The sequence below is a fragment of the Halictus rubicundus genome, chromosome 17, assembly GCF_050948215.1.
Source record: "Halictus rubicundus isolate RS-2024b chromosome 17, iyHalRubi1_principal, whole genome shotgun sequence".
NCBI classification, from domain to species: Eukaryota; Metazoa; Arthropoda; class Insecta; order Hymenoptera; family Halictidae; genus Halictus; species Halictus rubicundus.
Genome location: NC_135165.1, coordinates 397374 through 421399, shown reverse-complemented (window position 1 = coordinate 421399; position 24026 = coordinate 397374). Strand labels below are relative to the sequence as shown.

The 24026-nt window shown below is 47.3% G+C and overlaps 1 protein-coding gene across 2 annotated transcripts in view; it reads left to right on the top strand.

Moving 5' to 3' along the window:
• Positions 1 to 22164, top strand: part of Msp300 (Muscle-specific protein 300 kDa) — a 102116-nt gene extending 79952 nt beyond the window's left edge. For both annotated transcript variants that reach the window (XM_076802613.1, XM_076802611.1), the window contains exons 42-52: positions 7 to 703; positions 971 to 1270; positions 1395 to 2351; positions 8049 to 8351; positions 12163 to 12420; positions 15448 to 18168; positions 18413 to 18597; positions 19033 to 19539; positions 19616 to 19853; positions 20223 to 20278; positions 20906 to 22164. In XM_076802613.1, coding sequence (XP_076658728.1) covers positions 7 to 703; positions 971 to 1270; positions 1395 to 2351; positions 8049 to 8351; positions 12163 to 12420; positions 15448 to 18168; positions 18413 to 18597; positions 19033 to 19539; positions 19616 to 19853; positions 20223 to 20278; positions 20906 to 21125 — 6442 coding nt within the window. In that variant the 3' untranslated portion in view covers positions 21126 to 22164. The remainder of the gene's footprint in view (positions 1 to 6; positions 704 to 970; positions 1271 to 1394; positions 2352 to 8048; positions 8352 to 12162; positions 12421 to 15447; positions 18169 to 18412; positions 18598 to 19032; positions 19540 to 19615; positions 19854 to 20222; positions 20279 to 20905) is intronic.
• Positions 22165 to 24026: the final 1862 nt, after the last annotated feature.

Below are 24026 nucleotides of genomic sequence, written 5' to 3'. Positions count from 1 at the left end.
CCACAGATTAGTGGAAGAGCAACGTGCCCAGCTGAACCAACTAATCGAGTTCGAGGCGTCCACAATGTGGAAACTGCAGGAGCTAGAAAAATTGGAGAACATGAACCGTTGCCACATGTGGAAGACAGCGGACCTCCTAACAGCCTCTCACGATCTACTACGAAATTATCCTGGCAAACACATCCCTGAAGAAACCTACGCAGCTCACGAGCTGACCAAGGTGATCGAGCATGGTATAGCCATCGAACGAGAACGTCTTCTTCAACTACTGGCCCTTGCCGAAGAATACGAGCAGACTCTCAGAGAGTTCGCTCAGATTACCGAGATCGCAGAGGATTTATTAGAGAGTCCCATCTCGGTGATGAGTCTGGAACACCTTCAAGAGGAGATGCAGAAGCACAGGAAGTTCTTCGTCAATTTGAATCACTGTCGAGCGATCCTAGAGTCACTGGAGGGCAACCTGGATCCCGAAACTAGAACCAAGTTCTCGGATCTTCACGAAGAACTGCATGGAAGAGCTACGGCCTTGTTGGACCAGGCAGCGTCCAGAGCGCAGCAGATGGCTTTGGCTGCTTCTAGATGGATATTGCTTGAACAGGGTGTTAAAGAGGAACGAGGATGGTTGCAAGTGGCTCATCAGAGAGTCCCTGACCTGCAGACGGTGACATCGACCGATTACGATCAGTACATCTCCCTTTATCAAGTGAGCGTTCGATTAGATCTTTGCGCTCTTTCTGTTCACACTGGATAGCAAATATTTGTGCTATCGTAACACGAATACTGTTAATGTTTCTATTTCGATAAAATGCATGTTTCTCTCATTTTGATATTGATAGTATGAAAATGCAACGCTGTCTGCATATTTTTAGAAAAGTACAGATATGCACGCTTACGTATCAGGATCAAGTGTCAGTTTAGCGGATGTCGTATACCATTAATAGTAGAGACGTAATACCAACACTTTTTTCAGTCCCTGGTGACAGACGTAGCAACGCATCATGCAAGAATTATTCGACTGCTGAACGTTGCTCGCAGTCTACAGGAGCTAATCAACATCGAGGATCCCGAGGATCGTTACGGTGAAGCTTTGGAAGTGATCGTTAAGCTGCAAGACAACGTGGAGTCCTCTTTGAGAAGATTGTTAGCATTCAGAGAGAGTTGGTACAATCAGGAGGCGTTGATGAACCGTGTGGAGACCTGGATGACCACGGTCGAGAGGGAATTGGAGACTATTCGCGATCCTTCCGGTGGCCATATTCGCCAATTCTGGGTGAGAATATCATTCAAAGAGCACAATTTAAAAAATTCACACGACTAAAATATTTTTCCATATTCTCTTGGCAGAACATTTAACGCAATACTCTCATTTACATTGTACTCTTTTCCGATCTCAGGAGTTGAAAGCACAGTACGAAGTGCACAACAACATTCGGGAGGAGGCAAACACCAGCTTCGAACAAGCCCTCAGGATCATCCCCCTGTCGGACGAGATGCTCCAGAGACAGTTCCACGGCGAGATCCAGGATCGCTGGAACGACGTATCTCATCAGATCCGGCAGATCCAAGAGGAAGTGACAAGAGACCTCTCGTCGGAAGAGATCTCATCAGCCGACAAGTTGAAGCTGCTCGAGCGAGAGTTGCACGAGCTTCGACTAACAATCGACGGTTTCCACGGGGTCCTGAAGACGGAGGAAGAACTGGACCTGTACATAGAGCGTCTGACAGTTCTGTTCAATAGGATCTCGTTGATCCAGGACGAACTGGGTCGCCTGGGTCTATTGACGATCGCCGAGAGCGAGAAGGTGAGTCTTCTGTTGCCGTCTGCTCGGCAGATCGAGTCGCAGATCAGCGAGGAATTAGATGCCGCACAATTGCTCCGGGAAAGGCTTCAGGCGATCCAGAGAGGCTTCAGCCGGGTCAGGAAAGCCCATCAACGGCACTCAACTATACTAGACCAGTGCGAAGGCAGCGAGAGACAAGGCAGCGACGTGGTCGCGGCGGCAGTCGATCGCTGTCAATCGGTCGCGGACGAATTAAGCATCTTGTGGCAGGACATCATGGGTCTCAGACAGATGCTGCACACTCTGCCAACAGTTATGAGAGTCTCAGTGTCCCCTGTTAGCGTGGAACGAGACATCTCCAACCTACAGGATGCTCATACTAATTTGGAGTCGAGGTGCTCTCGATTGCTTACGTTGCTGAAGAACAGGCTTGTTTTGTGGAGGAGATTCGAAAGGCAGTTGGAAATGGTCCAGCAGAGTGTTCAGGAAGCTGACTATATGATGGAGCTCCTCTCTGTGCAGGGGTCCGTCGACTATGACAGGCTGCTCAAGGCTACCGAACGTCTCGAGGTAAGTTTCAAGGATTTATTGTAACTAGGTGTAGTTTGATGATGCTTGAGGAGAGGATTGGGCTTTATTTATTGTTTCGTTTTTTGAGAAAGTACCGCTTAGACCTTGGTGTGATCTCAAGGTCTCTGTCACCTTGGTGGGAACCCCTTTGTGCCCTCGTGTTCTTAGAATTGGCTCTGTATTCGAGAGAAGTTGAGAAAAGTGTAGTTATCGGTATAGAAATTCCTTCTTCAGGCTCAATTTTGTTGCTTGATTAAGGTCTGTAGGAGGTCTTCCGTCAATTCAAGTTAATTGGCTGTTTGATTGAAAATTCCGTCTAGAAAAATGGACTTGGGTATTGTCTGTCATTCTCCGAGCTTATCGGGTTAGAAAGAACCCGACCGCACGATGCCGAAACAAACGCGAATTCCACTGCAAGTACAGCTCGACGTGGACGGCTAATTATCTCGTAATGCAAAGTTCGTGAAAAGGGGAATCGACCCGGCAACGCGACAAAATGATTCGAAATTCCCGAGATCTGCGGCACGAACCACTTCCATCGAGCATTCCTCGAGCCGTTGACAGAGCCCGGAATGCGTTAAAACTTTTAGAAGTTCGAATAACTAGAGCTCGGGGGTATCGAGCGACCTGCATTCCTGCAGAGCCACGCTTTTCAATCGTTCCCGAGAACCTTTTTCTATCCGAACGCAGCGAAAGAAACGGTGAATTCGAACGAGAAATACACACTGGTCATTCCTACAATTCTGATGATTCTCGGTTTTTGTACAGTCACTAATTTTTTATAGAGACTCGCTCAGATTTTAATGTCTAAAAAATGAAGTGAAACAACCAGGAAAATGGACGGAAAAATTGCAAAATTTGTCGAGATCGGGGGAAAACGGTTGACGATTCGGGGAGCGGAGGATTTCGGGCCAGAAATGCACCGGGGGATCGATGGATCGATCGCAAGGGGACCGGAAGACGCACTTCCCAACGCGGTAACCTTCGCCACGTGCGAGAGGAGCGCGACTATGCGACGCGTGCGCGTTTCTGCTTTCGAAATGGTGTTATCGTAACTCGGCTATCAGTGGCACGAGTCCCGTCGTCGCGTTAACATCAGCCGCGCGCGCGCGCGTTCAAACGCGGAAAATCGAATAAACGCGCGTGTGCGAACTCGTATTCCATCGTTTTCTTATTTTCCCCTTTTTTCTTTTCTTCTCTCTCCCCCTCTCTCTCTCTCTCTCTCACTCTCTCTCTCTCTCTCTCTCTGTCTGTCTGTCTTTGATCCGATTCGCGGTGACGGTGTTTATTGACAAGTGATCGAAGGCGAGAGAATCAATGGACGATCGAGAGGGATCATGATATGAAGAATGAGGAACTGCGGACAAGCGATCTACGCCAGTTCGCGGAGAGTCGAGCACGTTTGCGCTCGGCACACCGGATCGCCTGTCCGGAAGTAAGCTGACTATTTTGGCAGCGAGACTGTCAATTTTATACTCTAGGTCGCGATTAGGGTCCGGGAATGGTTGGATGTTACGCTAGAATGCGTAACACCTTCTCTTCCTTGATCAGTTTGTAAGTTTGAGGATGCTTTCTTTTTAGAATGAGACGCCTGTGAAAATGTATCACACGAAGTGGTATCGGATCGAACGCTCGGTTTCCCTTGAAACGATTAGCTGGTGAATTATTGAAAGGTAGAACGTAGATAGAATCAGAGTTTGCCTGACAATGCAGTCGAACGATTCTTGTTTCTTCTTTCTGCGGTAAAAATAGAAAAATTTTCTCCTGACAATCGTGTCTCATAGGTCATAGCGTGTTGTATACAGAAATCAAACAAAGAATACGTGTACACAAAACACTGAAAAACAGCTGTTTTGATATGACCATTAGATACAGCTGTTTCTGCAGACGCCTGGAGCAGTTTCGATGACTCGTTTCTGTAAATATTGAACGATTATCGATAGTCTGTGTCTGCTTATACTTTAATATCAGTGGAACTGCGAAAAAATAGCTCTTTCGGCAATCTTTTTCGTTAAGGATAGTTAGGTTAATCATTGCAAAAAAAAAATAATAGACACTTTGATCCAGAATTAGATTGCTTAAAAACAAGTTTCCTATACTCGACGATTACTAGAAGAGCGAAACCACAAGCCGCAGTAATTATAGTAATCGGCAACAGGTTGGTCGGAATAAATCGACCTTGAACAACGACAGATACGCAGGCTTCGCCCGTAATAATTCGTCATTCGCATTTCGCAAGAACGAAGGCTCCCCGGTTTCGTAAAATTCCTCGATTTCACGCGATGATCCGGTAGAAGAACCGTGGAAACCTTGAAATCCCGATTGCCGTAAGAAATTGGCGTATCCAACCAGCAGATGATGGCAATCGACTTGATCGTTTCTAATTAGCTCGGTCATAGACGATACTTGTTCCGTAAAATGTTATCTTAATTCTAGCCGTAGCCAAGTGACCTCATCTTTGCAAACTGCGACTGAAATTCAACTCGCGAATAAATGAAATGACACAATCATTTCCCACAAGAGTTTCAATACTTTTTCTGTGAACTTAGCTAAAAAAAGGTAATACGTTTGCACGTCACGTTTTAGATACCGAATAAATTGCAAGGTATGCGGGTCGTTGCACCGGCTTATTAGACGTAATATTACGTCACCGTCTGCGGACGTGTCAAAGATCTAACGAAGCGTCCGTTAGTGTACCTCCACGCTAGAAATTGCAGAAGAAACAACAGCAGATGTATTGTTTAAATTCGGTTATAGATAGAAGGTGTATTATGCAAACGTACAAACAGTTACATTCCCGCGAGACTGAAATTTCAATCGCATATTTGCATCGAAACGGAAAAACGCCGGACGAGCGTCACTCGGCTAATCCTCTTTGATATAATTACGCGGATGACACAAACGACCGAACTGTCTGCTACTATGACGCAGTAATACGGTATGTAAACTATGCCACGTGGAAAACCACTGGCTTACCTATTCCGGACGCAGAAATGTTTACGATGTCCTTTCATAGCGAGTTCGTTTCCGATTACGTTCCGTCCGCCGAAATTTCCAGTCGCGGATTTAGACGCGTCGATGACTCGCCTAACTGCCCATTTTTATGGTCGTCTTTACGGGCCTTCGAGCAGTTAACGTCGATCCGATTCACGCTCGATGCGCTCGTAAAAAAAGAAAGAAAACAAAACCGCGTTCGTATCGCAAGCTATTTTTGCAAAAATTAGTCTCGTCCGACTGTTACGCTCTAATCTTTCCATTGAATTGCGTGGAGACTGAAATTGAGTTACGAGAACGCTTTTACTTATCGCCGTGGCGGGATTGGTCACGCGAGTTTCGATTTTCGCGGAGACTTCCAGTGAGAATCGCAGAGAACACTGCTTAGACGATCGGGGGACTTAATTAGTCTACGGCAATTAAAAAGAAATAAATGTCTACGCAGCTACCGCGTCGTGCAATTACTGCAGACGCGTAGTTTAGTTACCAGTTGAATTTTTCCGACAGTGATAACAATTTATTTGCGGGTCACCACACGACCAGAGCGGAAGCTTCCGACCAGCCGCAACTTCCTGTCCCGTTGCTTATCGCAATTCCGCGATCACCGTGTCCCAAGGCCCGGTGCATTCGGCGACTTCCGGTCTGCAAAAATCGAACGATCGCCTCCGATCGAACCGAAGAACGCTGCGTCAGCCTCGCCTTGAGATAGACACAGTTAGACCTCTGTTATCCGAATGAATAACGGGAGCTCGCTTCCTGAATCTTGCGAATTCTCTGTTCGTTGTTCACAAGCCAGCGAACACAATTTCAATCTGGATTTAATAAATATCAATATCGTTCCTCTTATCCGTTGTCCATCTAGCTAATTAGCGGTGATCAAGTGAAAATTAATGTACCGAGCGTCGACCAGAAAGTGAATAAAAATCGGAGTTTTCATAATCTTGCGATCGCATTGGATTTCTTGGATCGCGAAATTTAAGCGAATCGAGGCAAGCTGAAGTCAAGACAGAGAATTAGCATGAAAATGTATATGGAGCGTTCCGAGGAGAAACAGTTGGCTAACAGTTTGAACTGGCAACTTCCGTGAGCGGATTGAATATTCAACGGGAACGGTGTGAGAATCGTCGGAACACAGGGAACGCGTTTTCAAAGTTTGCGTAGGTCTGAGCGCGCGCGGGAATTCGGTGGCTGGCTAGAACCGTGTGTTCAGGATTCGATTTCCGCTTACGGTTTCGGTGGAAAATTCTCCTCTCGGCCAGGTGAACGAACTCGAGTACACGAAGGCACAGAATTAGTCCAACAACCGTGCTCTGACCGAATTCGAGGCGGCCGCGAGAGCCTCGAAACGTGCTGGTCTCGTGACTCAAAATTATTTATAGTTCGTATTTAAGGAAAACCGGCGTGTGCATTCTTTGGGCAACGTGACCGGCCGACGCTCGCCGCATAGAGACGGAATCCGATTCGCACAGATATCGGACGATCGTGCGAATATCGGCCCGGCATCTCGCATTCTTCGGACGATGGCGTGCCCGACTATTTTTCGCCAACGTTTCTGGAACGCGAGTCGGCTCTTCCGGAATTTCGTAACAGGTGAAAATTCCGCTCGAACACGCGCGATCGGCGACTCGAACTAACCGAAGAGTCAGGCTCGTCTCAAAAATCCTTCGAGTCTATTTTCGCACAAATTTTCGCAAGAATTTTTATCGGAGAAACTATTCGATCCTTTTACAAAGCTTCCCAAATGTCGTTAGAGCCTGATTTCCATCTGTTTGCCATGCAAACATCGGTTCGATAACGGAACACGTCAACGCTAACATTTTTGCTCAAGAATCGTTCCCCGTAGGTCCGTCGGGTTAATGGCTGGGACGATCTTAATTATCTTGGATGCTATCGAGTGAATACAACGACGATACCATTGCCGCATCTCTAATAGCACAACAAAAGAAACAGACCTCTCTGCCCGTTCACAATTTCTTCGATTTCAATTACGCAACGGTCTCGATGCCAGACGATCGCGAAAGAACCGGCAAAACGTCGTGTATCGACGCGAAATATCATGGACGATGCGTCACAGATAATTTTAATCGTTAGCAATAACCGTGAAACGCGGGCAGGCTGCAGTTTCCCTCGGTAGAATGTTTGTTCTGCGTTGAACGCGATGAAATCATGACCTCGAATCGCAAATCAGCGAATTTCAAACAGCATTATGCATACAATACACGCAACAGGCGGATCGCCTATCGGGACAGGAGAACGTCGGGCTTAAAAGAAAACGACGAGTAAATAATTAACCGTCGACTAAATCAATTAATGTTCCATTGAACTGCAGAGCTCGATGGAAGATGCGCACGCGAAGCTCTTCTTTGATCTGCACGCGGGTAGATAGACCGATCGAGTGAACTTGATCGAATCCACTTAATTGAGTCGATGAGACGAAGAAATGTGTTCCCAATTTGGGAGACCAAATTTCTCTCCTTCAAGCATCAATCTATCCACAGAAGTAATTTAATGGAGTGACGACATTTTTCACTGACCCAATATCATTTTCTCCCGAAAGAGAAACGTTGATCTTCGCATGACGAAGAACGCAGCGTGTCGAGCTAGAACCTCGGAACGGAAACGGCCGAGATAGTGGCAGATTAGTGTGCGAGAGTGCGTTTGCAGAAGTTTACACGAAAACACGTGTTTTTATCTTGGTTTCAGGGCCTCAGCGGTGATTTGGGAGCGCGAGAAGTTCTCATTGGCGAATTGCGAGAGGCTGCCGAACCTCTGCGGGAGGGTTGCGCTGCAGAGGTCCGCGAGAAGGTCGAGGCGGCGGTAAATGAGGCCGTACAGGCCTGGGAGGACACCAGGGCCGAATTAGATGCCCTTTGCACCAAGTACCAGCACGCCTGCAGATTGTGGCAACAGTACAAAGACTCGAGCGCTGCGGTGAAGGCCTGGGTGGACACGCAGATGGACAGCGTCGCCAACCTGCCACCCGAAGAGGCCGTCAAACACATCAAGGTACGGCCAACCACCTCTTCTTTTCAATACGCACACCTGACTTAACCATCGATCCTTTGCCAAGCAATGTGCACCTCTAGGAATTTATTTTTGCGATTTTCTACCAAAGAAACTCTCTGATTATTTTTTAACATTCACTTGGTTCGTTGCTTCTGTTATTTCTTGCGATTACAATCGTTCGATTTTCTGGTTTTACGGGTTTACACGAGTAAGGGATTATCTCGTATCGCGAGCCCTAAAGTTCTATTGTGTCTGAGCGGTTAATTGTCCCTGCAGACGTGACTCATCGGCGCGCGTCGGTCATTGAATTATGCCTAATGTAGGAAACAAATGTGTTAAGCTAACATAGTGAATCAACCGAGTGTTTTGTAATGTCCGAGTAAACGAATGAATTTTGGCCCCTGAATAAACGTTCTTTCGGCAAACTCGCTTAAGTGTTTTCCACTTAAACATCGCCAGCTTTAAGCACTTTAAAGTTGTTTAAGGTTTCTAATTGTCTACTTTCTATGCTCGTACAATTTTCGAAACCCTAAATTAAGAAAATGTTGACCGCAGTTCTTATCGTCGGTTAAGCATCGATGACATAATCTTCATTATCAGAATGTGGTAATGCTTGTACATATTACCGAACAAACTCTCTGCCACGATTAGACAAGCGGTGCATCTGGCACCTGAGATTTATCAGCCGAAAAAAGCCTTTCGAAAGTGCCAATTGACACTCGAATTTCAAGAGAGAGGCTGCACTCAGCTATTTCAATCCTTTTCTTAAACTGGAATTAGCTAATTGTCTTACATAATCGGCCTCCATGTACTATCGATCTTCATTCGAACTTCAAACTACAAACATCAAACTCGAACAACCCTCATTAGGCTCGAAGAAACTCGAAGACATTCGTTCTACTACCCCCGTTTACGGCATGGTAATTATTAAATGACTGCATTGCGGAGTGAATCGGGGGCTGTTAACCTAACGGTGAACTAATTATTTTTCATGAAAAATGTGCTCCTCGAAACTATTCGTCAAAGACCACCTACTATGGCTCCCAATAAATGAAGAGGGATGATGCTTCTCGTTCCACGCCTTCCGCAAGACTAAAAGTTATCTTCAAAGGATGTTGACTAAAGAACATGATAGCCACACCCACCACACCCTGGCCCCTTCCTCGATATCTTCAGACCGCTATTCCTATCCGAAAAGTATAAAAAGAACGGCAACATCTCCATCACACCTCTAAAAAACTATCGTTGAACAAATCTCGCAGCAATCCACTGTAAAACACGAAGCCTACGAAACAACAGGATTACAGCAGCACCCACGCCACACCCCTTTGACTCACTTTCCCCGCACAAAAAGCCATAAAAAGGGGTCCGGCTATCTCTGGCTCGCAGCCACTCCGAAAAACGGCAACAGTATATTTGGCGAGACCCTTGCGTGGCCGGTTGATCCCTTGAATGAAGGTTTTGCCGGGTGGTTGGTGTCATTGTCCCCACCCTGTCTGCAGCGCAGCAGGACGTCGACTGGGCGATTCACCCTACGCAAGTGCGCCGAAACGTGACTCTGCGAGGGTAGGTCGTTGGGATATGGGACATGAGAGTTGCTCCCCACTTTCAGGTCGTCTGCGCATCGATCCCCGGAGGACGCCAGTCTGGTCCAGAGCGTCGGGACGCTTGTTTCTATCCGTCGCGTCGAACTTCCCCCGGTTATACTCTCCGCATCTTCTCCCGTCGTCCACGGAACGCGCGTTATCATGCTCGGGAGAGACCTTTGATCCGCGAACGAGACCGATTTAGCAACAGCCTAACCGTGATTATGCGGCCGTTCGTGTCGCCGGGTGCCGCCACGAGTCCCCGTGGTTTCCGGTCGATCGAGAATTCGAAGCATGTGCTGCGCGTCTTCGGGCCGACACGTGTCCGCTACGAAACCGCCTCGCGGAACCGCTGTGAAAAATAGGAACGATGAACGGTGACCTAAATTGAGAGTCATGTGCACGCCCGAGGAGATAAAGGTACGATCCAGAGATCCCACCGGTGGTATCGATCGCCTCTACTCTTCTTGCTTTTTTTTTCTCGTCCCTCTCGGCGTGTTTCTATCTCGCTCTCGCTTTCTATTCGATACGCCCCGAGAACGATCGAGGGCTGCAACCCCTATTCTTCTCCCTCGGGGGCGTTATCCTCGTCTGCGGTTTTTCTTTGGATTCTGATGAATTTTTTTTTTTTTTGGGGGGGGGGGGAATTTGCGTCCTTAACCCTTTGGAGACGAGAACCGTTTCTGCTGTATTTTCTAATGAATGTAATGGATCCGCTTTCTCTGTGAAACAGGATTATGTTTACATTTGGGAATTAGGATATGTGGTGTGTGAAAAGTGTAGAATACAGGGATACCTCGTTTGGAGCATCTCATTGTCAGATTGAGAATGCCGAAGAGTTTGTGTACTATACAAACTTGCTTCTTTTGTTCTCTTTTGTTAATTCCTACAACAGAAGATTTCCGAGAAACACATGGTTTCTTACCGATTACTTTCTCTTTCTCCACAAAGAGACTCGTTTCTCCAATATCTAATCAGAACCGTGGCGGGATTCTGAGCTCCAATCGGGAGTGACGCAACGACCTGGAATAGAATTTCTGTGAAACCCTTGTGCACAGAGAATTCTAGCTAAATCCTAGTTTATATTTACTTCGAACAGTAGGTGTATCGAAGGACTCGCTCGGGAGATCATATTTAGATACAAGATTGCCTTCGGGGAGACAATGTACTGTTACTTTCACGCGGAAATTGAAATTCTTGCATTTACCGAGCATAAATAAACAACAATAAATTTCAATGAATCCAAGTGAATCTAAAATGACTAGAAACCTCGGTTCATGTCTTTTGAAATTTTAATTTTGTTTTACTTTTAAATTTAAAATTCCCATGGACCTCTAAAAAGAGCATATTTTCATCCTCCGAGAATTGAAATACAAATATTCGTGAAACAGTCGCTCCTCTTCTGTTCTCGATTCAAAGCTCCTTATCAAGATGACGAATTTCCCTATCTCGAGGCGTTGAACGGGCGCAGATAAGAGAGAAACGCTTGATAAGCGACTTCCACTGCAGTTTCCACGATCCCATGACTCTGCGATGAAAAAGATAACTGGTTAGCAAGCGTCTCGATAAGAAATAGTGGGTGCAATACTCGAACAGCATCGAAATGCATCTGGCGCACGCATCTGTCATTTGTACTAGTCATGCGTTTTTCTACACGCTTGTCCCTGCTCTCTCTTTCTCTCTCCCTCTCTCTCTCTCTCTCTCTCTCTCTCTCTCTCTCTCTCTCTCTCTCTCTCTCTCCTTCATTCATTCGTAACCATTCATTTCTGCGCGCGCGTCACCCATTCACGTACTATCGCGTACGTTTGTGTACGTCGGTTCCCGTGTCATAGATGACGAATACATCCAGTGTGTTGCACCCGATGCAAGGTTCCTCTGTATGCACGTCTTCTGCACCAGCTGCGAGTTCCCCCCTTTTCGAAGGAACACGAAAATCTTCTGAGAAGCCTCTGAGTTTGCCCTGACAACTATGCTGTGTTCGACTGGAGGGTTCTCGAAGCTAATGACGAGTATAATTTAATTTAGTGGGCTATTCGGATGATGATCTAATGGTACTCTGGGATCTGGAGTGCCCCGTGGTCCGCTTAGGATCCCTTGGAATTGAAAGGAGGATGTACTTCTGATTAGAACACGACGCATTTCATTGCCAAATCCGATCTCGTTTAAGAACTTGAGAATGACTTGAAGATGTTTTTGTCTACAGGGTTGTGTGAATATTTTTGCAGATTTGCGAGGAAACGATGGCGGAGCACAAGGAGAGGCTGGCGGAGCTCCGAGGGCTGGTGGCGCAGATTGCATCTGACGTCGGTCTGGACGCAAGTGCACCGTTGCACTGCGAGGTGGAGGCCCTCGGACAACGTCTCGAAGACATCCGCGAGACCTTGTCCTGTCTCGCGGACGCGGCGGACGCCCGCGCTCTTAACCAGGAGCTCGCCCGTGGCGATTTATGTCAGACGAAAAATTTCCTGGACTCGGTCCAACAGGCAAGTAATTATATAATCTTTTCACGGGCCGTCGGCTTTTCGGGACGGTCTAGCGTCTGCGAGAAACACGCGCGATCGACGCCGAGATTTGCTCTTTCACACGCCACGTGCCATCAACTATGCCCTCGCCTCCTCGTACCGGATGATCTATGGATAGCGAAACATATTTTAACCGAGCCAGCTAATTCCGCTATTCTGGAACGAGCGAAATGAATTTTTCACGATGGAAATGTTATCGAAGTAACGAGGCTCGTTTTTTAGTTGGTAAATGAAACCGTTCAACATCGAATCATCGTCTCGCACGCCCCAATAATTAGAATAACAGGCAACAGCGTGTTGCAAGAGTTCGATTGGATAGTTAATTATGCATACCGGGGTGGGCCGTGGAGAATTATCCCCCCAAGATCGCCGTTGCAGCCATATGACTTTTAAATAATCCGACGAAAGCGGTCATCCGTTGGTAAACAGTAGAGCCTTTCAATGTTGATGAGCAACTTATATTAATCTATTCCGTCGACGAACTTGGAAGAAGCAGCTAGAACTATTTCTGTCTCTGCAACGAAATTTTTCTTGTAGATTTGTGAAAACAGAAAGCTAGGTAGATTATTTGTGGGAGAGACGTCATCCCGAGTAAAATGGTCAGACAAATATACAAACATCGTAAATCGTGCTCCGTGTTCAGGACGACGAGGTCCCGTTCACGTTTCCGGGGAAATTCGTAAACGGGGGGCCTGGATTCGTCAATGTTTTGACTGTGTATGCGGCTATCGAGGGAAAACGTGTTGATACGAGGCACGCGGTTAGACAGGCAGACCCCTGTTTATTTGAATTAGTCGCAGACGCTACGGGGAACATAGCTCTTCTCCTTCCTGACTAAGGGCACCGGCTCGGGAGTGCTTGAATTTGTAGGAAAATCTTACGACGGTGCGTAGACTTAGTTTGAAAAATTCTGAATTCTGAATTCTGGCTGACGTTCTAGCCATTTCGGATGACGTTGCTTTCTGATTTACGGCGGGACCAGTGATCAAAGTTCAAGGATCGACACAGGCTATTAAATCGGTGCAGGGAAAGGGAGTAAAAGGGCCGGAACGGAAGCCATAATTCGACACGAATGAATCGCCGTAAAGCATGGATCGCCGCGATGATGGCGCGACGTCCGAATTCCTCGGGGAGCATTTCTGAGAAACGAGGGCTGTTCTAAAGCAACGTTGAGTTTCATACGCCGAGGAACGACATACGCGCCTCTCTTACCGTTTTTCTTCTCTTATTCTTGTTCTGGCCTTCGCGGATATTCGCCCGGACGCACGAAATGCCTCCCGATCGTTCGCGGCTGTCGTCTCGCCTTCTTCGCAGACTGCATAGCGCCCGACACCTGCAACCTCCTATACTGCACCCGAGAATAGACCTGCGTATCCTCAAAAATCCACCGGCACCACACAATACTCTCCGCAAAATTCTCAAAACCGTTCTGCAATAATTCGACAACTTTTCTACTATAAATCTACTTTAAAATTCAATTCTGAACGTTCACATTATACTTTTCGCTTTTCAATTTCGGATCGGAAATTGTACAATCACGAACTTACCCTGAACAACGCTTATTGCCTAAAAATTACATTTCGCTGATAGCTGCCACCGCGCAGTTACTTCAGGATACTTCTTCGAGCAATTTGCTGGAGAACAAGTAGAAGAAGAATAAGAAGCGAACCGTGTTTCTAGCAATTTCAGGCCGCGGATCGCTTTCCACTCGATCTTTTACGACCGTGGTGCGGAAGGAAGTTGAGGAGAGCGTGTTACTCGGTGTATTTTTATTATCGTGTGCAAGGCTGGAATTGTAGGCGCCTGAGAGACAGAGGACCTTGGCCGATTCTGTTTCGCGTCTCTCGTGGTTCTTGGACTGTTCGGGAATTCCCTCCGGGGTATTCGTCAAGGTGATTTCTTCAACCCCCTGTTCCCCGTGCGGACGAGTGCAGGTGTATCTATCGTTTCGGGTACGCGTCCATCGGTTTCCGGCGTGCCATTGGTGCTTGGCACAAGCCCGCGATCATTAGCTCCGCACGCGCGTTTATATTTTAATCGCGGTAGTTCCGAAACAATTTGTTGTGTCAAGGCCGTCGAAGGGCTTACAATCGGGGTGGCAATTACATCAGTCACGAAATCCGCAACAGCTGAACAATCCCGGCCGTGCACCCCCTCGGGCCGGGCTCACACTCTTGCCGAAACTTTCGAATACGTCTAAGGGTACGTTTCTGTTCGAGCGATAAACGATCCGACGAGAGCCAATCCTGCAAACCCATTCCATTGTTTTCCGAACGAAGCTGCTTACATCAGACATCCCCGATTCGCGTGCATTCAAATTCTACTTGTACGCTATTTAACACGTTAAGCGCCGCGTTCGTCACAGACGACATTCATTTCTGACCAACTTTCATTTTTATCGTGATATGGTCGAACGAACCGAATTGGTTTGGCTGGTATATGTTTCTTTGCGGTTTGCGATAGCGTTCGGATTTGTAGACGGCTGTTTTGGATGGATTTACGTATCGCCACGATGATTCGAGCAACGTTGTCGACAGAGATAGCCAAGGACGAGCGAAACCGCGAATAGAATAGGCCGGAGACTCCGCTGGAACGTCGATAGGGGAAAAAGTAACACGACCAAGTGGAGCACGGCTGATATAGGGAGCCGAGATTCAATTAATAATGGCTGAACTTCTCCGCGTTATCAGCTGGCTCGGTTTTGCTCGCTCGTTCATTCGATACCGCAACCGAAAGTCGAAAGAAATTCTAGGCACTCGCGGGACGATCTCTCGAGGCTATTCAACGCGCTCCAGATAATGGTTGACGATTGTTGTTGTATATTCGATCGAATTGACAGTTTCTTCGCTTCGTGTTGGAATACTTTTGTTCAACCCTTTGCGAACGACGAGTTGATCAATTAGTTCTTCCGTGCCTAAAAGACAATTAAAAAAAAATACCACTTCCAAAAATAGACGGTCTTCCCAACTCTTCTGTTTTCTATTTCAGAGCCTGACGGCGGTAAACCAAGGGGACTCGAAGGAGCAGCTGAACGTGCTGCGCAACCACCTCCTAGCACTGACCTGCACAGAGCCGCAGCTGCAGTCGATCAAGGAACGCAGCCTGGAAGTAACCACGCAGGAGCCGTCGGTGGTTGAAGTGCTGCAGTTGTGGCAGAAAGTCTTCAGAGAAACCTTCCAGCAATACCACCGTCTCTCGGCTCGTCTAGTCAAAACCCACGATGGAGCGACAGCGATGAAACTATGGCAAGAGTACTTGTCGCACGTGCAGGACTTCTTGTCGAACAACCTTCCTGGTGACTACAACGGGCTATCGGAGCACAGGAACCTCTGCGAGGTGCACAGGAACCTTTTAACCGACCAGCAGAATCTCATCCTAACGGTTAGGACCGAGGAGGGCAGCAATCTCTCGACAACGGAACAGTTCAACATCCTAACGAACCTGCACAACGAGACATTGGCGAAGATCATGGAGAGGCATTCCGCGGTTCGGGACAGGTTAGCAGCTTGGGACAGGTACAAACAGGACCAGAGCAAGCTGTTATCCTGGCTGAAGGAGGTAGAGAGAGAGCGAAGTCAGCTGCAACTCAGGTTCATTCATCTGAGAAGACTGGACAAGATTCTGCAGAGGATACAGACGTTGTTGGACAAGGTTCCTCGGGGCGAGGCGCAGCTGGAGTCGCTCCAGGAGCAGCAGGACTCTCTTCTGGTCAACTGCGACGAAGCCTTGGCTGTCTCCATTCGGATGGAGCACGCGGCTGACGGTCAGAGGATCGCCAATCTGAGCGCGGGTCTCGAAACCTGGAGGGACTTCATCCAGAGGATCCAGAAGCTCCACGTAGAGTACGAAGAGGAGACGAAGAGGATCGCTGGTGTGTTCGACGAGATCGGTCAGGCTCTGAGTACCGCGTTCCACGCGAAGTCTGTTAGCTTGTCGAGGACGAAAGAACAACTGGAGTCTGTCCAACAGTTGCAGGCTCGATTGACCAGCATGATTCCTGATTTGGATGCTTTAGGAGTCATCACGGAACAGTTGAGGATGTGTCTGAGCCCGTCGGACATGAAGACGTTGAACCAACAGCGATCTTTATTGTGTCAACAACACGGAGACCTGGAACATCAAGCTGCGGTGTTGCTGTACAGGTTGGACGAACGCTGCGGTCTCCACGATCGATGGAAGGATAGATCCACGAGGTTGCTGGCCTGGACCAGGGAAACGGACATGCAGATCCAGGATTGTGACTCGATCACGCCGAACGAGCCAGAAGAGGTGCTGAAGAGGCTGGAGTGCGAGCTGCAGGCAGAGATCGCGCTGAAGCAACGGGAGCTAACGTGGCTCCAGAAAACAGGCCAAGAGCTGATCGAAGTAGCCGAAGGGGATGAAAGAGAGAGGCTGCAGAATTCGCTGGACGAGGTGAACGAGAGGTGGGACAGTCTCCTAGCCGCTGGGAAGGCCCGAGCCACCAAACTAGCCGATCTGATGAGGAGGATCGGCTCGTTGGAGAAGAGAATCAACGAGGTGAAGAGCTGGCTGGCCGGCGTCGAGTCTCAGCTGTCGGAGACGTTCGTGATCGAGACGGTGACGCAGAGCTGCATCGACAGAAAGCTGGAGGACCACAAGCATCTGCAGAACAGCATCGTGATGGAGCAGGCGAACATCAGCGAGGTGCTAACGCTCTGCGGAACTCTGTTAACAGACTGTGACGCGTGGCACGAGACGTTTAACACGGACGCCATTCGAACGGGGATCGAGGGTCTTGAACGAAGATGGACGACTGCTTGTACCAAGTCCGCCGAGAGGAACAAGAACATCCTCCTGGCTTGGAACTTGCTGCAGGAGCTGAAGAAGTTCATAGAGGAGAACGAGGACTGGGTTGGCAGGACCGATAAGTCGATTGCAGAATTGGAAGGTAATTTAGAAGAGATCTCGCAGGAAGAATCTGCCGATGCCATTCGGAGGGCCAAGGTGATAGCCGACGATTTGGAGCTGAGGGAAACGATAGCGAAGCAGGTCGAGCAGAATTTCGGACGACTGTCGAGAACCGGGCTCGAACCAGATAACCTGAAATCGCTTATCAGCGACGCCAGGCGGCTTATCGACAAATGGCAGACGTTCAAGCCGAGGATCAATACCGTGCTATTGGCGCTCGAGCGAGATACCGCGAACTATCGTAGGTTCATAGTGACGCATGGCGTGGCAATCTTCGGCCTGACCCACGTGAACGCACTTTTGACGAGGATTCAGCATTTGGCTACCCCGGATCTGGTGCAGAACAGACTGCATCAACTGAACGAGATCGAAGAGGAGCTCAGGAAGCAGAACATCACGCTTCAAGAAGCCGATGAACTGGCGCTCAAGGTGATGAAGAAGTGCCATCCGGACGAGGTCGCTGCGATACAGGAACTCGTGGATGAGTATCAGTTGCTGTGGAAAGATATCAACAACCGCGTGGCGTCGTTGTGGACGGAAGTCAAGCAGGAGAGGGAAGTCGACGAGGCTGTGCAGGTGGAGACCCTGAAGTTCGAGCAGGATAGTTCTGTTCAGGTGGATACGTTACCCAGATTGCTGAGGATGACTTCCAGTGACGCGTACTTGATGGAGCTGGAGGCTGCTCTTGTCGAGTGCGCCGAGGCTTTGGACACCTTCGAGGTGGCTGTCACGCCTGATCCTGTCGCTGGACCTGGACTCAACGCGGCTGCGAAGAACGTCGTGAGTTTTTCAATAGGGGATTTTATGGAGTTTGTGGAGGAGTTTATGGTAAAATAAAAGATGCAGGAACAGCGATGTAATAAGGCGATCTGTCTGGAATGTAACGAGTGGGTGACCGAAGCTGATAAACTGAACTTATCAATGACATGATTATCTTTTTAAATCGCGTTCGATCACACGTTTGCCTAACCCCACAAGACTAAAATCAAATTTGTATGTGTATATTCCGTAAATTTCGTTGCAGAGTAAATTAATAGGAACCTGTCAGTCCTCGATCGAGCTGGTTCGACATCTTCATGGACTGTTGATAGTGGACGGCAAACTGACACCGCAAGCTGCCAAAGGCGACGAGGTGGAGGCGTTGACGGAGAGATACGAGACTCTTTTGCAACTAGCAAGGACCCGGGAACAACAGATCCGTGAGCTCAGGTGGAAACCTTGTACCAGATAATTACCCTAACTGTTTAATTGCGACTAATCAGCGGGGCTTCCCCGATTAAGACCATTGAGCTAATATTAAACGAAACGTTTTTCGCACACAGGTCGCCTAACACCGACGTGTACTGTGTACACCTCCCCCTAAGGGCTGCCGAGCGTTCCCCCTTTCGCGCTAACAGTTTCTCGTTAACGATCGTTAACGTTCTCCATTCGTTTTAGACCCGGTTTTTCTCGCGTCGAACCTACACATATTTTGCAACCACGTTGTGTTCGTATTCGATCCTCAAAAGACAGACCTCGTTCGCGATATAACAATTCTTTTTAAACATACGTTGAAATACGTTCAAGTTGCTAGTAAATAATTCAACGAAAGCCTCAAAACGCAGAGTTCAAACTAACAAGCCAAATAAACTCGTATCTTTCCAGTGATAACGGCAGGTTAACCTGTCCACTGTGCTCCCGTCGCAACTGGGCCCAGCTAGAAAACGATCTGTGGCGACTGGAAATATGGCTGGAGTTCGCAGAAGGTACACAAAGCGAGCAACACTCACCACCAAACGACATAGACCAGCTCGAGGACGTGATACAAGATCATCGAGCCTTTCTCTTGGACTTGGACAGTCACAAGAGCATCCTGGCTAGCTTAAATACTGTAGGTGCTCACCTGGCTGATCACACGGAGGACATCAGAAGAGCCACGCAGCTCCGAGAAAGATTGACCATCGCGAACGAAAGGTGGGACAAGGTGTGCGCGCTGGCCGCGCGCTGGCAGGATCAGTTGCAGACCACCTTGATGTCGAATCATCAGTTCCACCGGATCATCGAGGAGCTGCTCGCCTGGCTGGAAAAGACGGAAATCAGTATCAGAGCCAGCGAGCCCGTTGACTTGACCGAATCTATGGACATTATTACTGCCAAGTACAATAAGTTCAGGTAAGCTGGCTTGGATCAAAGGAATGGTCGATTCAAGGAATCATGTAGAAATTTACGGTAATATTTTTTGTTTCAGAGAGCTGAGGAACAATCTGGAGCGCTGCGAGCCGCGAGTTCTCTCGCTGCAGAAGATGGCCAACCAGTTGCTGGACGAGAAAGGCGAAACCAGAGCGTGCTTGCAGGAGCTGCGACTCAGGTTGCAGTCCCTACGTCGTCTCACAGGGATTTACACCCTGAAATTGGGCGTGGTTCTTGGAATGGACCCTAGAGACGCCGTGAACACGACCTCGTCCCTCGCTTCCCTCTCGCAAGACGTAAGTCCCGAGATTTTCCCTTTTTCTCGTATTTCGAACGGAAACTTGAAATAGTGTACGATTCGGTATACGTATAGCGAGGTATCTGAAATCGCAGGAGCTTTCGAAGTTCGTTTTCCAGGGAACGACAGCCGAAACTGGTTCTCGCTTCTTACATGTTAGTCCTCGGTGTAGACGTATGCACCACGTCGTAGGATCACGTTAAACGATTATCTGAACGCTGGTCACGGAAACTGACGGATTCTGGGACGAAATTATTCGGTCTGGGAAATTGCTTGTTTCAGATTTTTAATTGTTCCGTGGCCAGCTACAGTAGCATTCACACGCACAGTACCTTATTGTTTGTGTTTTCTCTTTTACTTATTGTAGCTGCTCGACGAAGCTGCCTCTGGGACCGTACAGCCCCGCGACGCACCTGGCACAGAGTATGTTGTAACATTTTCTGTTCTTAGTTTTTTCGGAACAAAGTGTTCCGACGGAATCGTACTTTTATCGGCGATAAAAGAACTGGAATGAGACTAAAACGAGAACGTTGGAACACTTTGGCTCTTCAAAGTATTCTTCGATTAACACCAGATTCACGGACCGTATACCTAGATTTATTCGAATGGATTAAAATTAATAGCAATACAACAATGTTAATAATTCGGCCAACATTCTCGAATCGATGTAGTTCCGTAAATCTAGTGTTGAACCCTCCAGTGCACGGGAGAAGATAGTTCCTTTTGCTTATATTAAGGTCGCTAAAACTATGCTTTCTCGCATGAATATCGTAAAGAATCTAAAGAAGTGCAATTGCAACAAAGATTTCTCTTGACCATTCAGGAATTTTGTGACAGTGAAAGGGTCAAAACGAATAACAATTTTCTTCGGATTCTTATCACTGGAGGGATAAAAAACTATGATATAGAAGATTCGTCCTACAAAACCGACGAAACACCATTTTAAAGTTCATTTGAATTCGAAAGAGATACAGTGGCTCGGAAAGATATTTGGGCTCTAAATTTTCGATTTGAAAAAATCCTCGATATTTAACCGGCGACCTGTTTCAGTGGTGACGATGGCCATCTCACGGTATTGTCTCGGGGATACCGTTTCCTGGGCCGAGTGCTGCGCATCTCGCTACCGATTCAAGCTCTGATGTTGGTGGTCCTCGGCATCGCCTCTCTGGTCCCATCCGCCGAAGAAGACTACAGCTGCATGCTGTCGAACAATCTAGCGAGAAGTTTCACGCCAAGGCTCGTTTACCCGAACGGGCCACCACCGATCTAACGATAAAACGTCTCGGTAGACGCACCGACCTCGCGAGTCCTCGGAAATCGTCGAATCGAGCTCCTAAAAATCGCGCGAAACGAAAACGCGAGACCGCGAGCGATCCGCGTGCATACTTAACTAGTCTGTCGCATGGCGACCGCAATCATGCGCCGAGGAACCCATGAAAAGATCTCGAATCCTTTCCGACCGTCCTGGAATACGAACATCCTCTCAGGATATTCCTGCTCTGTAATTATTCCCGGACTACTATCCGATGTAAACTTTCATTAAAGATTATACAGGACAACGGAGGTCCTTTCAGGATGTTTCTCTTCCTGGACAATTACCTAAAGATCGAATCAATTCGTAAAGATCCTAATGGGAAGCCATCGAGTCGCCATCGACACCACTTTGTCGCCTCGACCGCCGCGCAGCAGTCCTCGGGAGACTATAGTGATCGCTGACGTTCAAAACGGAGAACAAAGCCGGGGACTCTCTCCGCAACGGTCGACGCTATTAAAACGATTTTTACACGTGTGATAGGAACGTTTGTAATTTATAAATAAGCACGTTATACGGACCAAAAGGATCGCCGATGGCACGATGAGGACATCGTGCAGCATCCACTACACTTCTGTATAATTCGTGATCTCCGTGCAATATTCCCTGTTCCGCGAGGTCGTGACCGCTTCCACCGCGCAGAAGGTCCACGACGAGACGACCTCTCGTAACTCGACGGGTTTCCGGTTCCGGATTCTATTTGGCCGACACTCCATGTAACATTACACGCGATTTATCGTTGCATCGATACGTATCCTTTGAGTTTCAAATGGTTTCATTTTTTTTTTTTTTTGGTTTTGTTCTATGTTTCCAGATAGGGAAGGGGGAAATTTATGGAACAAACTGACGACGAAAAAAGAGCGCGCGCGCGCGAAGGCAATGTTAATGTCACATGGAATGCACGAGAAACGTTGACGATTAATTATTAACGATTATATTATTACGAGGAAACGAATCGCTTGTGTGCACGCACGTACCGTGCGAAATGTCTGCAACCTTTCCGCGGGTTTCGTATTTTTGCTAGTAACGTAAATGAAAGAAATGATATCTTCTCCGACTTTATTTTTTATACCTTGCGTTTATATATGTATATAAACGATAGAGAATGTGTGTGAGAGTATGAGAGAATGGAAGAGAAAGAGAGAGAGAAGTTCGATGTATAAGTCGAGAAACGAAAAACGTCCATTGATCGGTACTTTAGCGCAATCGCCACGCGAATAGTCATTGGTGCTAGTTCGAACGATAGAAGTAAATAATAATTAATAAATTATATTATATTATATGATATATATATATACATATATATATATATATATATAGAGGTATGTTATGTCGACGAGGGTGTATCGAATCTGTTCTACTTTCTTTTTGATTTCGGATATCGGATACTTAAACGGAGGAAAAGACACGTGCGAAATGATTCAAACGAACGAAACCGATTAACGATATATACTGATTAACGATTACACTGATTAACGGACGTGGATTTCTTTCACCGGGCAAGAAACGACACCGGACACACGCACAAAACAGAACGAGGATCACGACCGTAGTCACTCATTCATTCGAGGTACAAAATAAACGACTGTATTTAACGGCCCCGCTAGTTTCGCTTTCTAATTTATCGGTCATTTTGCTTGCTGCGCGATCGAGCTTTGTTACGTATTTTTATAAGGACAGAGCTTACGGAGGGCGGTGTACATCTGTCAATGTAATGTAACATTACAATAAATTGAAACGTATACAAGATAATACTGCCTAATTATTTCACCCTACAATGCACAAACTTCAGACGATCTGATGGACGCAGTTGAGCTCAGGCGCCGCAATCAACGTTTATCAGTGGCGCCTGAGAAGAACCGCCCACGAAAAGCTTTCGACTAACTCCAAAAGAAACAGATTTCATCAGAACAGAATTTCAACAGAAGTTCATTATACCCTGAGATCGACTCCTCAACTGTTAGTTGGTACAACAGGATCTTGACAACCCTTTCCACTATTTCTTTAAGGGTTGTTCATCGCAGAGCAGTTTTGCATTACGACGACTTAATATTGAACACACCGTCGCGACATTGCCCTCCCCTTCCAATCAGAGGTCGTCCCGCGACCGCGGTAATTTTCATCCCTGTTGACCAACAGCAATCGAACCGAATGTCCTGCCACCCTCAGCTCCTTAACCTCGAACTGTCGTCCGGTCGGGAACAGACAGGTAACAGGACCTTCGAGCACCTCTGCCTGAACGGTAATTAAACAACAAGAGAATGCTATCGTTTGCCCAGTGCCGGATTGAGACCTTCAAAGGCCCTAAGCACTTAAAAGATTTGTATGGCTCCTTATAAAGGATCACTTCATCGACGCAATGTGGACCTGCAGGAATTTTCGATAATGTGACTAAAAAATGATTTTTACAAGAGTTTTGCTCGCTCGCTACCGATTTTCACAGCTTTCCACTCACTCGCACATGCGCATAAAGAGAAATATTACTAATATGTAAAATTCAGAAAATTTCTGTGATGCACCAAGCACGCGGTTACTTTGATTATTGGTGAAGCCAGCACTGCATTTGCTCAGGTGGCCGCAGCCGGAAATGGGGGAATTACAAGTCCTTAATCTGACGACGCTGATCCTACGTTCCTCCTTGGGGACAATTGATTTTAAAAATTTTTAGCGAATTTGATTTGCGGATTATCAACGGTCCAAAATATCTCAGCGTTAATTCAATTTGTCGAATTTCGGTTTTCTATTCAATTCACGGCGATTTAGCACAGCCATCAAGAACACTTTGTAGATATTCGATTAGAGTTTTGTATATGCACAGGTAATTATCGCACCAGTTAACTGTTTAATGTCGGAATATAA